General features: G+C 38.4%; 1 protein-coding gene across 1 annotated transcript in view; it reads left to right on the forward strand.

Annotated features, from left to right (window-relative positions):
* Positions 1-13,545, forward strand: part of LOC145490193 (sushi, von Willebrand factor type A, EGF and pentraxin domain-containing protein 1-like) — a 62,973-nt gene that overhangs the window by 32,950 nt on the left and 16,478 nt on the right. Inside the window, exons 13-21 of the mRNA XM_081469308.1 lie at positions 609-770; positions 1,467-1,636; positions 3,421-3,934; positions 4,872-5,217; positions 6,360-6,640; positions 7,005-7,241; positions 10,950-11,143; positions 11,399-11,527; positions 12,327-12,465. Coding sequence (XP_081325434.1) covers positions 609-770; positions 1,467-1,636; positions 3,421-3,934; positions 4,872-5,217; positions 6,360-6,640; positions 7,005-7,241; positions 10,950-11,143; positions 11,399-11,527; positions 12,327-12,465 — 2,172 coding nt within the window. The remainder of the gene's footprint in view (positions 1-608; positions 771-1,466; positions 1,637-3,420; positions 3,935-4,871; positions 5,218-6,359; positions 6,641-7,004; positions 7,242-10,949; positions 11,144-11,398; positions 11,528-12,326; positions 12,466-13,545) is intronic.

Raw genomic sequence — 13,545 nt, forward strand, 5'->3', positions numbered from 1 at the left:
AACCCTGAAATTCAAAATGCTCTGGATTCCAAACGAAGCACGCTATTGAGCTGTAAAATTGTAAACAGATATAAATATACCGCCTCTTGCGCCTGATGAGGACTTTGGTGGCTCTTTCGTTTTGGATTTTAGAAAGTGATGACGTCACGTGAAAACGATCTATACATCTTGTTGATACGAAAACGAAAATGTACTATATGCATGGAGTCGGAACATAAGTAATGAATTTTCATGAGAAATCTCACCTATATCGTCAGGTTTTCGCTGCTGACTGTGAAATTTTCGAAGGCAAATTTCCCGCAAAAGTCATTTGCACGCTTTCGATTGCTTTATGAACTATGAAATTGAATGATTAACATTTTAGCTTGCGCATGCGCCGATCCGTGAAATCCTCCTAACGTACTGTAATTTATTTGCATGTGCTTTTTCGTTTGCTCATATTGTTGCTGCACTTTTTGGTGGTCACTCTATAATGTTCCGCGATCCTGTTGTGTTTATTCTCTTTCTCCGAGATCAGGTAAAACTAATTAAATTTGCCTCAGTTAAATTTGATGGAAGGTTCAAATTGGCCCTTTGCGTTATTCAGTAACTATCAATCTTTGTTTCAGTGAAATGTGCCCCTGGTACGTATTCAGAAAATGGCGTAGAGCCTTGTGTTCCGTGTGCTAAGGGCTCATATCAAAGTGGGATAGGAGCCCTATCGTGTGCAGAGTGTACTGGTAGAAAGTCCACGTATGGACCTGGAGCTGATTCTGCAGATATGTGTGTAGGTAAGATTTATGGGAAACGGCAGATAATTTGCATGAAATCCCTGTACGAGCTCGTTCAAGTGATTTTAGTGCAGTAGTTATATGCACTGATAACCACATCAATAGCTTTTCGTTTTAAATTTATTACTTAAATGTATTTTATTTGCTGGTGGAGTAGCAAAAAAAGGAGGTAAATTAGGAAACCAATCTCGTTTAAATAGATTGTTTCTTAGCGAAGTTTAGCTCTGGACACAAAGTGAAGCAATCAAATGCATCATTCTTAAAAGATGAAGTAAGGGACTTAAATTGAACATTTGCGTGATTGGCACAGTTCTGTATGTCTGGTTGGTTAAGAACTGACTTCCCGATGAGTTTCTAACCCAGTTGCATTATCATCTGACATCCATTGCTAAGTTGAGTGTTTTGTATTTCTATTGTTGATGCTGATAATCCTAGTGCATCAACCTTTGATTGCGTTGTTGCTCGAATATGAAAATGTAAGTCTTTTAATTTCATTTCAAATTTTGTACTTCAGATCTTGTACCTTATGTATGTGATATTGCCCGCTTCTGGGTGTTCGTTGCTTGCTCATATCATGCATTTTTACCTCATTTTATTTTTATGGGAATTGCCTTTACGCCAAGTTGCGTTTTGCAGTTAAATGCTGTTCCCAGTTTAGAGTTTTAGAGCAGTGCTCATAATTGAATTCCCTTCCAGCTATTGACAACTGTTCGTCGAACCCGTGTAATAATGGCGGCACCTGTTCTGACTTAAAGGACGACATCTTGTGTGAATGTAAGCCAGGATATTCTGGAAAATTTTGTGAAAGCGAGAATGACGAATGTTTGTCTGATCCTTGTTACCAAGGAGCAACATGTGTGGACAAGGTAATAAACAACAACACTCATCCATTCAGTGAGAAATGAATTGCCCATTTCAGAGATGACCTAAGCCTCTCTACAAAAGCGAAGCCTGGTGCACAATCATTCATATGAAAATGAGTTCAATTTGCATGTGAATGAAATCTCATTTTCACATGAAAGGATGTGCACCAAGACTCGCTTTGAGAAAGATGCTAAAGGTAATTCGGAAATGGCCAATTATCGCCAATTACTTATTACACAAGTGAACATCCAAAACTGGTAGAAATCGGTTAAATAATGTGATTGTTTCTACCATAGCATTGGATCTCAAAGTCCAAATAAGTGTGAAAACGAGTACAAATATGAAGCTGAATCACACTCGTGTACAGTATTTCCCCCGCCGAGCGCAAGCTGGGGAAAAACACTGCAGCAAGCCTAGTCCTAGACTCATTAAAGGGACTTAAAGTGTAGTACGGCGGCAAATAGTGAAGATCACTTCCGGTGACGTCATGACGCCCGTTCCAGTAAGGCTTTCCCGCCGTAGCCTTGCTTTCTACTACGGGAAAGTACCTGGTTTCACGTACTCTCATACTATATAAGTATAAGCCTTCTGTTTACTTCTCATTCTAACGCTTTTTTCTCTGTTTGAACAGCCTAGTTTGAAGATAAAGTAACCGTTCGAAGATAATTTGAATGATTCAAACATCTACCATGAGCGACAGTCATATTTGCACCAGGCCGAACAGCAAATTAGAATCAAAAGTTTGTATTTTCGGGCTGGCTTATCACGTTGTATGAACACCCTGCCCGTGCTTCAATCGAACTTTTTGTCAGTGTCGTTTTGTTTTGTGGCTGGAATTACAGGCGATTCAAATAGCAGCTGAGAGGCAAATCTAAGTTCTGGGAGATGTAAAACTGATAAAGGAGAAGGAAATCCTCGTCATTAATAAAGCCTGTCGTATGAAAATAGAATAAAGTAACTGCGGGTTTCCTTGAACGAAGCCATTTTTATAAAGACACTTAGAGGCTGTACACCCCGTGGCCTTACAGCGAGATCTTAATCCGTTTGAGTTTTGCGGAGAAAACGGCGTTGTCAGCCTAGTCCCTCACGGCCAAAGTAGCCGTAGTAGTAGCCCGCCGTAACGTATCTTTAAGTCCCTTATACTAAAAGTCATACGGTTTAATTTTAATTTATTCAATTTTCACTGCGATTATATAACAAAGAAAAAAATCATAAACGATATTACAAAATAATAATAATATTAATAATAATTGTAATAAGCACATTAATAAAAAAAATCTTAGTACATAACAAGGCAGTGAGGAAGACTAGAAGGGAACTGACGAACCATACGTGCTAGTCAACCCATTATGAAAATAAAATGTATGAATATATAAAAGCGTACTCATTTAACAAGCAATTTATTAACTATCTACTAACTATCTAACTAACTAGCTAAATAGCAATCTAACTAACTAACTGGCTAAGTAACATCTTTACTAACTAACTGCTGATGTTAGCCCAGGTGGTATAGGGGCGCTCAGGGTCGAAAACCTAATCTTTATAAAAGTTTAAAAGTAACTCAGGCTTGAATAATAATAATAATAATAATAATAACTGGCTTATTAAATTGCGTGTTTCCGTGTTGTAATATTTTTCTTGTATAACTTCTTTATACTGATTGTTTATACAAGTTGATGATATTCTGGATTGAAAGTGAAGTAAGGTGTTTATTGATAACTCAGTAGGATTCAAGTCGTGCTGAGTTTCAACGTGGCTTGAATTTACTTCAAACGTTAAATGGCAGGTAAACGGCTACGAATGCGTCTGCGCCCCAGGATTCAGCGGTCTGCAGTGTGACATTCCGTCGCAGGTTTGTGGTCCAAACGTTTGTCAGAATGGCGCCAAGTGTGTTGTGCAACCGCCAGACTTCATTTGTGAGTGTCCGTCTGGTTATGGCGGAAAATTTTGCGAAATGAAAATTGACCACTGCGTTTCATCCCCGTGTCATAATTATGCCACGTGTAAGAGTTTGGCCGAGGGATATCAGTGTTCATGTAGACCTGGGTACGAAGGAGTGCAGTGCGAGAGAAGCACCGATGAATGCGCTGGCGATCCTTGTCAGAACAATGGAACATGTGTAGATGGCGACAACAGGTATACTTGCACCTGTAAAGCTGGTTTTACAGGAGTGCAGTGTGAAACGAGTATCAATGAGTGCTTGTTGGAACCTTGTCGTAATGGCGGACAGTGTGTCGACAAGGAAAATGGGTTTGAGTGCATTTGCAAGCCCACCTACTCTGGAGCGACCTGCACTAAAAGTAAGACAACTTGTACGACACATCTCAGTCCTGTTACCTCAAGATGGCGGCTGTACGTTTTACCACAATAACTTGCAAACCTAACACAACCCATTAGGCATACGGAAAGCTCTGTTTTTGCAAAGTATTCATCACTGTACTGGCGACATTGTGTATGCTACTGTAATTTTTAAAGTTTTACAACTTTTCTATACGTTTTTATGAGCGTTGTTGTTACAACCCAATGTTACGTGTCAACCAACAAACAAAGGAAATTCAATTTCCAACTCAACATCATCTAGCATTTGAAAGGTCGCAATGGAACTAATGCCAGCGGTACTGTCCAGCAGAAATTAAATTCATTTCAATACGGAGTTCCATTGACCGAAAAACAACTTGAAACCAACGTTACAAAAAGGCCAGATATAAAATGTGAGCTTTTACCATAATTGGAGAGACTTCCGTTAATAACAACTCGTTGGTTCTCCTCGTGCTTCAAAAATCTCTCTCTGGAAATAAACACGAAAGGTAAAAATTGTTGACTGAACACAGCTACAAGTTTCAAATGGCAGTTAACTCTGGACAGGCGCGCAACTTCCTGTAAGAAAGACGAAGTTAATACTACTTAACAACGCTCAGAAAACAATGGAAATGGTTATTAATTTGAAGGAGGTTTAGGTAAAATTCTACAGTGGGATTGTTATTCCTTCTCGATATCTACACGGTGACAGTGATCGCCCTATAGAAATCTCAAGCTCATAATCAAATTGTTAAATTGAGCGCAGCCCGTATAACATTATCACCAGTAATATAGGCGTCAGTTTTGCCAAAATGTGTTACTTCAAAAACGCAATAACTGCATGGCGCGTCATTGTAGAATTCGTCTAGCAGATCTTTTCGTCTAGCGGAACTTTAGGGGAATTATACTAACCAAGGTTATGCTTTTGATTTGTGGCAGAATTGTGTTTCGCGTATGATCTTTCCTTTCCTCACCGGGTTGCCACCTCCTCCTCAAGTGTGTCTAACATTCCAGACATGCAAGCTTTTACTATTGCTTTCTGGCTTCGCACGGATGACACAGAAAACCCGGGGACCCCCCTGTCTTACTCTAACGTGGTGGAAGGCAAACTTCAAGACAATGCACTTGTAATACAGGATTATGGCGCCTTCGAACTGCATATAAACAATGAAAAGCTGTTCATTGGGACGTCAGCTAATGATGGCAAGTGGAATCATGTGGCTGTCACGTGGGACAGCAATGGAGGGAAATGGATCTTTTACAAAAATGGACAAGAAGTGAAGAGGTAACCGTGTCTTGTCTTACTTGAAATCCATTTCCTTTTTTTGTCAAAGCTGAAAGTCTGCTGACTTACTAATGAAGGTTTAAACATCAGCATCTGTGTGGTCCTCTCAAGCTATGATGTCACTGAAGTGGATGAAATGTGAAATTTCCGTTTGTCATATTTTTGTCGACATTAGCTTCGTTACCCTGTCGAGTATTAACGTTAAGCCGCTCAGGATTATCTGATCTGAACAATAAAAGGTGGAATTACTGGTGGAAAAGTATGTGATTTTTTTTAGTTTTCCTAACATATTCATTCTATTCTTTCCACCTTACTTTACCTAACATGATTTTCTTAAAGTAAATTATCTACGCTGATTATTGCACCCACAAATAATCCTATAGACCATTTAGAATACAGGTAGCTCAGAACCATGATGTCTGGAAGTCGTTATTTGGGGTTTTTTTTCACATTAAGTTAGTCAAAACAAACATTTTTGTATGCTTGGTTACACGAAAGTCAGAGTTTTAAGCTAATTACAGACATTAGCAAGCAGGCAGAAGTAGGTTCCACAGTAAACTGAAAGGAAAGAAAAGCGCAAGCAGTGGGCGCGTTTGTCTAAATTGGATTAATCTAATCCAGGATCAGCCCCCAACTTTACACGTAGTTTTGTTATTTCGGTGCAAGCAAATGAATTTCAAACGGTTAACTTTTTTATAACTCTCGGATTGCTGTTATTTGACTTTAACTTAGAATCAGGCCCAGTAGGAAACCATTTGATGCAATTAGAGAGGATGAAGGATAAAAGAGTTAATTCCCCATATAAACCTTACTTATAAGGTAATACCTCTTAAGTTATTTTTAGACATGATAACTAGGTTTTCCTCTGATAATAATGTCACAATGTGCATTGTCCATGTTTTCGAAGAGGGTGAAAATGGTGTAAAGCCGCTTGGGCTGTCCACGTCAGCAAAATCCACTTCACAGGATTGGCAATTTCTATATTTCCTATACCAGGAGTGATCTAAAAATAACCAGAGACGAGTAACTATGGAAACAAGGCCTATATTGAGAATTAACTCTGTTTCCCTTCATCCTCTCTTGATATCTTCCATAACATGGATCACTTAACAAATAGTGTTGTGCATGAACACTGTGTTCAGATACTCACAGGCCTTCCAGTCAGGAGCCGTGATCCGTGGAGGAGGTGTCATGGTGCTAGGTCAGGAGCAGGATTCGTTAGGGGGCTCCTTCAGTCCTGAAGAAGCCTTCACTGGAGATCTCAGCCAGTTAAATGTATGGGACAAAGTTCTCTCGCCCCAAGATATCTACAATCTGGTGCGAAGTTGTCATGGGAAACAAGGAAATGTGAAGGCCTGGGCTGACTTCCGTGAGGGGCTTCAAGGAGTATACGTGTTGACGTCCAAGCCTTTTGCCTGTTTATGTGAGCAGTTTAGAGATTTAATAAAATGAATTGTTTCTGAAAAAAGATACCAGACCCGCTATAGCGTCATATTGTATTATTCTAACCCTGATATCTTTTAATTAAGTATTAGGTCTTCTTTCAATATTCGAATGCCATCTTTCACGATTAACTCCAGTTTCACATAAGTGATACTTTGAATGATAACTACAAAAATCGCAAAGATGCTTCAAAATGGGTCGATTACACGGTTTCTTAAAAAACTTTAACTTTAAAAGACACCCATTGTTCAACTACTGTATATTTAGAACACGTTCGAAGGATCTCAGAATCTTTTTCAATCTGTCAGTTTACTCACAACCAGCTTCATTATCATTTTTTTTAGTTACCAATGCTCTCAGAGGCTTTTCAGCAAAACGGGACGCCCGTCTTGCAAACAACGATGACAAAGTCTTGTCCGGAAAGACCGCTGAACAATGTGCAGATGCCTGTGAGAAAGAGAATTCGTTTCCATGCAGATCGTTTGATTATGACAGGAATGGAACCACGTGTTACCTCAGTAGGGAGGCCTCTGGTGATGTTGGACTGACGCCAGTCAAAGGGTTTGACTACTATCAAATGAGTGAGTTGTTATATTACGTACTACTTTCGAAACATGTTTGAATATTGAACATTAAATACCGTAATGTTTCGATTCCAGTAGCACCCAGGATGTTAATTTACTTTTGGTAGCTTAAGAGCCATTGCCTGTAAATATGGCGAATCCGCTTTGCTTTGGTGAACTTTTTTCAGAAATATACTTTCAAAGTTCAAAGTTCAAAGTTACTAAAGTTCCGGCGAGTTCACATTTTTGTGAAATCTAGGAAAATTCGAAATCAACCAAGATGGCCGATGGAATTTATGCAAAATTGCACATTTTCAACAGGCCAGTACAGAAAGAAGGGAACTTGCCTGGATTTCATATTTACACAGTTTGTAATTTATACTGTGATCATTCTTCTGAGCTAAAAGTCATCTTGAGGTAAGTACGTTTTGTCTACTTCTCGGCCGTTTGAAAAATACAACTATCGCAATTTAATTTACATGTAAAATTTCAACTGATTTTACATAAATAAAAGGTTCTGAAACAAGAGCTATGCTGTGGATATACCATACTGTGGACTGTGCCATCTATAACCCAGGCTTATTCTGAGATATTGTTTAAAATACTGGTTAAGAGTACAATACACGATGTTTAAGAATAATTTGTGTTATGAAACATGTCGAATTATGTTTATAAAGATCACTGCGAAATCGAAGTTCTTGCTCGCTCGTCCCAATCTCGTTCCTAGAGTCTTCGTTCTCGTTGACCAGCGGTCGGAAAACGAGAGCTCTTGGAGCAACCATTTTGAAATAACAAAGGAAATAACCGAATTCTGCCCATCCGGTTTCACTGCGCAGTCTGCATCTATGGCGCATGCCTGAAATGGTTGCTCCCAGAGCTCTCGTTTTCCGACCGCTGGTCAAGGGGAACGAAGACTCTGGGAACGAGATTGCACTCGTCCCAAAAATGGTGCAATTGGTCAAAATACCCTTTATAGTTTTTCATCAAGCGCGCTTAATTTTCACGGGCCAAACTAGCCATTTAGATATGGTATATCCATAGCATAGCTCTTATTTCAGAACCTTTTATTTATGTAAAATCAGTTGAAATTTTACATGTAAATTAAATTGCGATAGTTGTATTTTTCAAACGGCCGAGAAGTAGACAAAACGTACTTACTTCAAGATGACTTTTAGCTCAGAAGAATGATCACAGTGTAAATTACAAACTGTGTGAATATGAAATCCAGGCAAGTTCCCTTCTTTCTGTACTGGCCTGTTGAAAATGTGCAATTTTGCATAAATTCCATCGGCCATCTTGGTTGATTTCGAACTTTCCTAGATTTCACAAAAATGTGAACTCGCCGGAACTTTGAAAGTATATTTCTGAAAAAAGTTCACCAAAAGGGTCTTTCTGATGCAATGAAAGAAAATCCGACTTTTCCGACCCGTCGTCGGATTCTCCATATTTACAGTTAGTGGCTCTTAAGAGAGGGCGCTTATTGGAGAGGGGCGCTTATTAGGAAAGAGACGCCTAATTATTTTTTTAGCTATACATCTGAATGCAATACAATACTTAAATGAGATTCTGATAGTCATAATTTGTAATGTTACCTTAAGCTGAGAAAGCAAAGTTCAATTATTCATTCATCTAATCAGTCTATTCTGTGCCAAGGTCTTGAATGTTCCTTTCGCTATGGGGCGCTTATTGCAATAGGGGAGCTTATTAACAAGGCACTCAATGAGGAGCGGTTATTAGAAAGAGGGCGCTTATTGGGAAGAAGGGTGCGGTGCATGTATAACAGCTACATGGACAACAGCTACATATACAACATTGCGGCGAACAGTAGAAAAGTAAAGATGTAAGACAGTGTGGAGAAGCTGATGTAGGACAGGAGTAAGGAAAAATAGAGCGGTGGGATCTTACCTGACCAGCGGACACGTGACATGTACAGAACAGCTTAGCAAGTAACCTACTACTTTAAAGATAGGATGATTTCATCATCAGTTTTGCCAGCTAACCATTGCTATGATTGATTTGTAAAATAGCAAACTGTTTTATCCAAGTTAAGTTTAATTTGACAAGAAATGAGCATAAAATGTTGGGTAAATATTTGCTGAAAACAGTTGGAAATGTACCTCCTTGTTTTGTTTCTTTATTTGTTTTTTCTTTGCCATGTGTTGGCTTCGTTTTTCTGGTCACAACTTTACCGGATGTAAAGAACCACCTCAGATAACCATACAAAAGGAAAGAAGATGAAAACGAAGACGCTGAAGAAACATGGATGTTTTCTATGTAGAGGATAATACATGGGCGCACGTAGATATGGAATATCTCTTCGAGTGTTCAACTCCAGATATTAAGTTGAACACGAGAAGAGATATTCGATATCTACAAGCAATTGTTTTGACAATTTTCCGAAGATTTCCGACCACTTTCCAAAGATTTCCGAAGATTCGCCAAAACTTGTCCGAAGGCCATACGAACATTTCCGAACATTCTCCAAAACTTCCGAATATTTAACCGAAGATTGCAGAAGACTTTTGAGGAAGATCCGAAGATTTTTTGATCATACACCAAGACGTCAGTGTTTTTCCATATTTTATGACGTCACCATGAGCACAAAAAAGCAAAATTGAAAGTGACTTTTCTTGCGTTTCCTTCGGTGATATTCCATAAAATTTGGCAGAGTGGTAATAAATAATTTACTTTAGTTAGAGCTCGTTTTTCAGGGAAATCTATCAGGCCAGTCATTTCGCAGCGGTAAAAGACAAATTTGCAAAAATCGAAAGAACTGCCTTTGCAAACCCTACTTTTCTCGTGTTTAAAATTCGTATCCTGCAGGATTCGATGTACTGTGAAAATGTTTGACGATTTCACCGAAGGAAACTCTAGAAAATCACAAATAAAGCCATATAAACGGTAAAAAAACGCATTTGTTAAGGCAATTATATTTCAAGACTAAAAGCCAAAACGTTTATAGAGGTGATAGTAAAACATCATTTCATTATGGCTCCTTGCATTTAATACGTTTGAGAGGACTAGGTGTAAAAACGAATGTAAAAACCTTTACAATTGGTGTATTTTCCAGTAAACCATTCGTGTCTGTATAATAATTAGCTCTTATTAATCGAGCAGTAGGTCTGAATGGGGAAATCTTGACCGAAGTCGTAAGTTCAGACCAAACGGAGTGAGGTCCGTACAAGCGACCGAGGTCAAGATTCTTCCATACAGACCGACTAAGCTCGGTTAATAAGATGTTTATAAAAACAAGAACAATTTAATTCGTTTAATGTAACTGGTTTGTAGTTAACTGACATTTTGCTTGCGAACGGCGATGAGCTGAACTTAATTCTGCTAAAGATTGCTCGTCCTCTTTACTTTTTTTCTCATCAGGCTTTTTGGCACTTCGATAGAAGAACATAGTCAATATTTTTGCATTTTAGTTTGCAACTTTTTCACCGCAAAACATTTCCGGTCTAGATGCCGGTCTAGATGCCGGTCAAGATGGGAAAATCTAAACCGCTCTCAACATTGATTTCAGCCCATCAAATTCGTGAATTCGGTAGTTCCCAGTCCTTGTGAGAACAGCCATATAATAAATAAACTTATTACCTGCTTCGGGTACATTTGCATATCCAAGAACAGAAACAAAGCATAAAGGCACTTGGGAACAGTTTTTGTCCTTAATTTTCTCAATAGTATCATGAACACTGTTCTAGGCTGACAAGTGAGTTGATTTTTAAGGCTGTACTGAAACACTTGGTGTACAAAGCAAGGCCATCCCTGATTCCGCCATGACAGCATCATCATCACTTGCCTCTAACAGTCAACCAAAGGTGGCACGGCTGTATGCTCCACAGGCCAGCGGTCTACAAGGAGTCGTGGACAGCAGGGGTGGTTGGAGCCCGCAGACATCTGATCACCAGCAGTTTCTACAAGTATGACAATCAATTGCCCTTGTATAGTAATTTGGTATCTTTCATGCTTGGCTGAAAAAAAATCGAGTGCTCAAGAAAAAAAATTTATTTTGACCAAACGGCTTCTCTGGCGAAACTTACTTAACTAAGACAGGTAGAAATTTTGTTCCTCTCAGGTCCTATCAAAATCAAGAACTTTGCCATTTCCGTTATTTGCCAAATAATTATTAGTGTTTTTAAATGATTTTTTCCTTTTTTTCTCCGCTCTATTCTCAGATTGACTTAAGTGATGTATACAAAGTAACAGGCGTGGCCACCCAGGGTGGGGATGGATTATCGGAATGGGTTACGTCATATAAGTTGCAATATACTGTGGATGATAGCATGTGGCAATACTACAGCCAGGTAAACGATTCGTCAAGTCAGCGGTTGTCTGATGATTGTCAAAATTTCATAGTAGCATGCTTGCACGATGTTGTCATCTGACCACAATTACCAGTATTCATTTGTGTCTCCTTAATTTTTTTTTTTTTTTTTAATTTTTCAGAAATATTTTAAATCACAGTAGGGTAAACAACAATAGACCTTATTAGCATGAGAAAAATAAAAAATCAAGGATTCTGGTAATTGCAGTCACGAAATAACGCCATCATGCAAATCGCCTTACAGGCTGTAGGTTTTTGTTTTGCTTTCCCAACGTCATCGTGATCAAGCCCGAAGGATATCTTATATACAACAAATATTTTTTTATTTATTATTAACAACATCTTTATTACCTTTACAATACGTACAAATAATATTTACAATACACTAGAATACAACAAAAGAGAAGAAGACTTCAGTTGCATTCACTACTATAACTTGCAAAAAGTTGCGTTAAATCCTACAAAGTACAAAGAAAAGTAATATACCGAGCTCTAAGTTACAAACTTCTTGTCAATTAAAGGTTTCCATTTACAACAAATATAACAAATGTAGAACTGTATACAAAAATAGAACTGTTCGAAAGTAAACTACTCCGTATAGTCTGTAGACGATGTAAGGAAAATGCAGTGTTCAAGGAAACGAAGAAAAATAATCAGTGCTATAATGCGTGCACGATTTCTGTTGCAAACCATGATATTTGTTCCGAGACGAATTAATTGCATTTCAAAAAATGTCCGCCGTGACAACAACGTTGATTAGTCTTTCCATTTTCTTGTAGACTCTTTCTGGTAATACAGATTCCAACACAGTAGTTAAACAGGAAGTTCAAACCTTCACGGCTAAAATGGTCCGATTCAGGCCCCAGACATGGAATGTAAAGATAACCATGAGGGTTGAGATGTACGGCTGTCTTGCAGGTAAGCTTTTCTCACATTATTGACATTAATGACACAACTCTTACGCTGCTCTTGTGCTCTCCTAGCTCCTGAGTACATCCAAACCTTGATAAACGCACACTAAGCATGAATTTCAATCAAAGCAAAGACCTAATGCCTTGTTAAAAGCTTCTTAGACTTGGTTTAGTTCTCGTCCACTTCCATCCAGCTCTTTATTAAAAAATTTAGTCGTTGTTGCGTTTCAGCTGCCACAACGTTCATTCATCCATCCATCCATCCATCCATTCATTCATCCATTCATTCATTTATCCATCCATCCATCCATCCATCTATTTGTCCATCCATCCATCCATTCATCTATTCATTCATCCATCCATCCATCCATCCGTTCATCCATCCATCCATCAATCCATCCATTCATTCATTCATTCATTCATCAATCCATCCATTCATTCATTCATTCATTCATCTATCCATCCATTCATCCATCCATCCATTCATTCACTCATTCATTCATTTAATCATCCATCCATCCATCCACCCATCCATCCATCCATTCATTCATTCATTCATTCATTCATTCATTCATCCATCCATCCATTTATTCATTCATTCATTTTTCCATCCATCCATTCATCCATTCATCGATCCATCCATCCGTTCATTCATTCATTCATCCATCCATTCATCCATCTATTCATTCATTCATTCATTTAGTCATCCATTCATCCATCCATCCATTCATTCATCCATCCATCCATCCATTTATTCATTCATTCATTCATTTGTTTACCAGATTAACATTTATTCTATTCCACACGTTTGCACGAACTAAACTTAAAAACGATGCCTTGAATACGAATCTACGACAGTCCAAATGTCCATGCATTGACTACGAATCTATACTTCAGTCCAAATGTCCAACGATATTCCAAAGTGTCCGAAAGATACGGTCTCCACCTCCAAGCCGAGGATTAGAATTAAACTTATTTTTGTGAACGAAAACTAATATATGAACTAATATATGCAAAAACTGTACGATGGCAAGTCTAATACAAAAGGATTACGTAATGCCCAAAAGTATTCAAACACTAAAGAATG

The sequence above is a fragment of the Orbicella franksi genome, chromosome 6 (assembly GCF_964199315.1).
Source record: "Orbicella franksi chromosome 6, jaOrbFran1.1, whole genome shotgun sequence".
In the NCBI taxonomy this organism is placed as follows: Eukaryota; Metazoa; Cnidaria; class Anthozoa; order Scleractinia; family Merulinidae; genus Orbicella; species Orbicella franksi.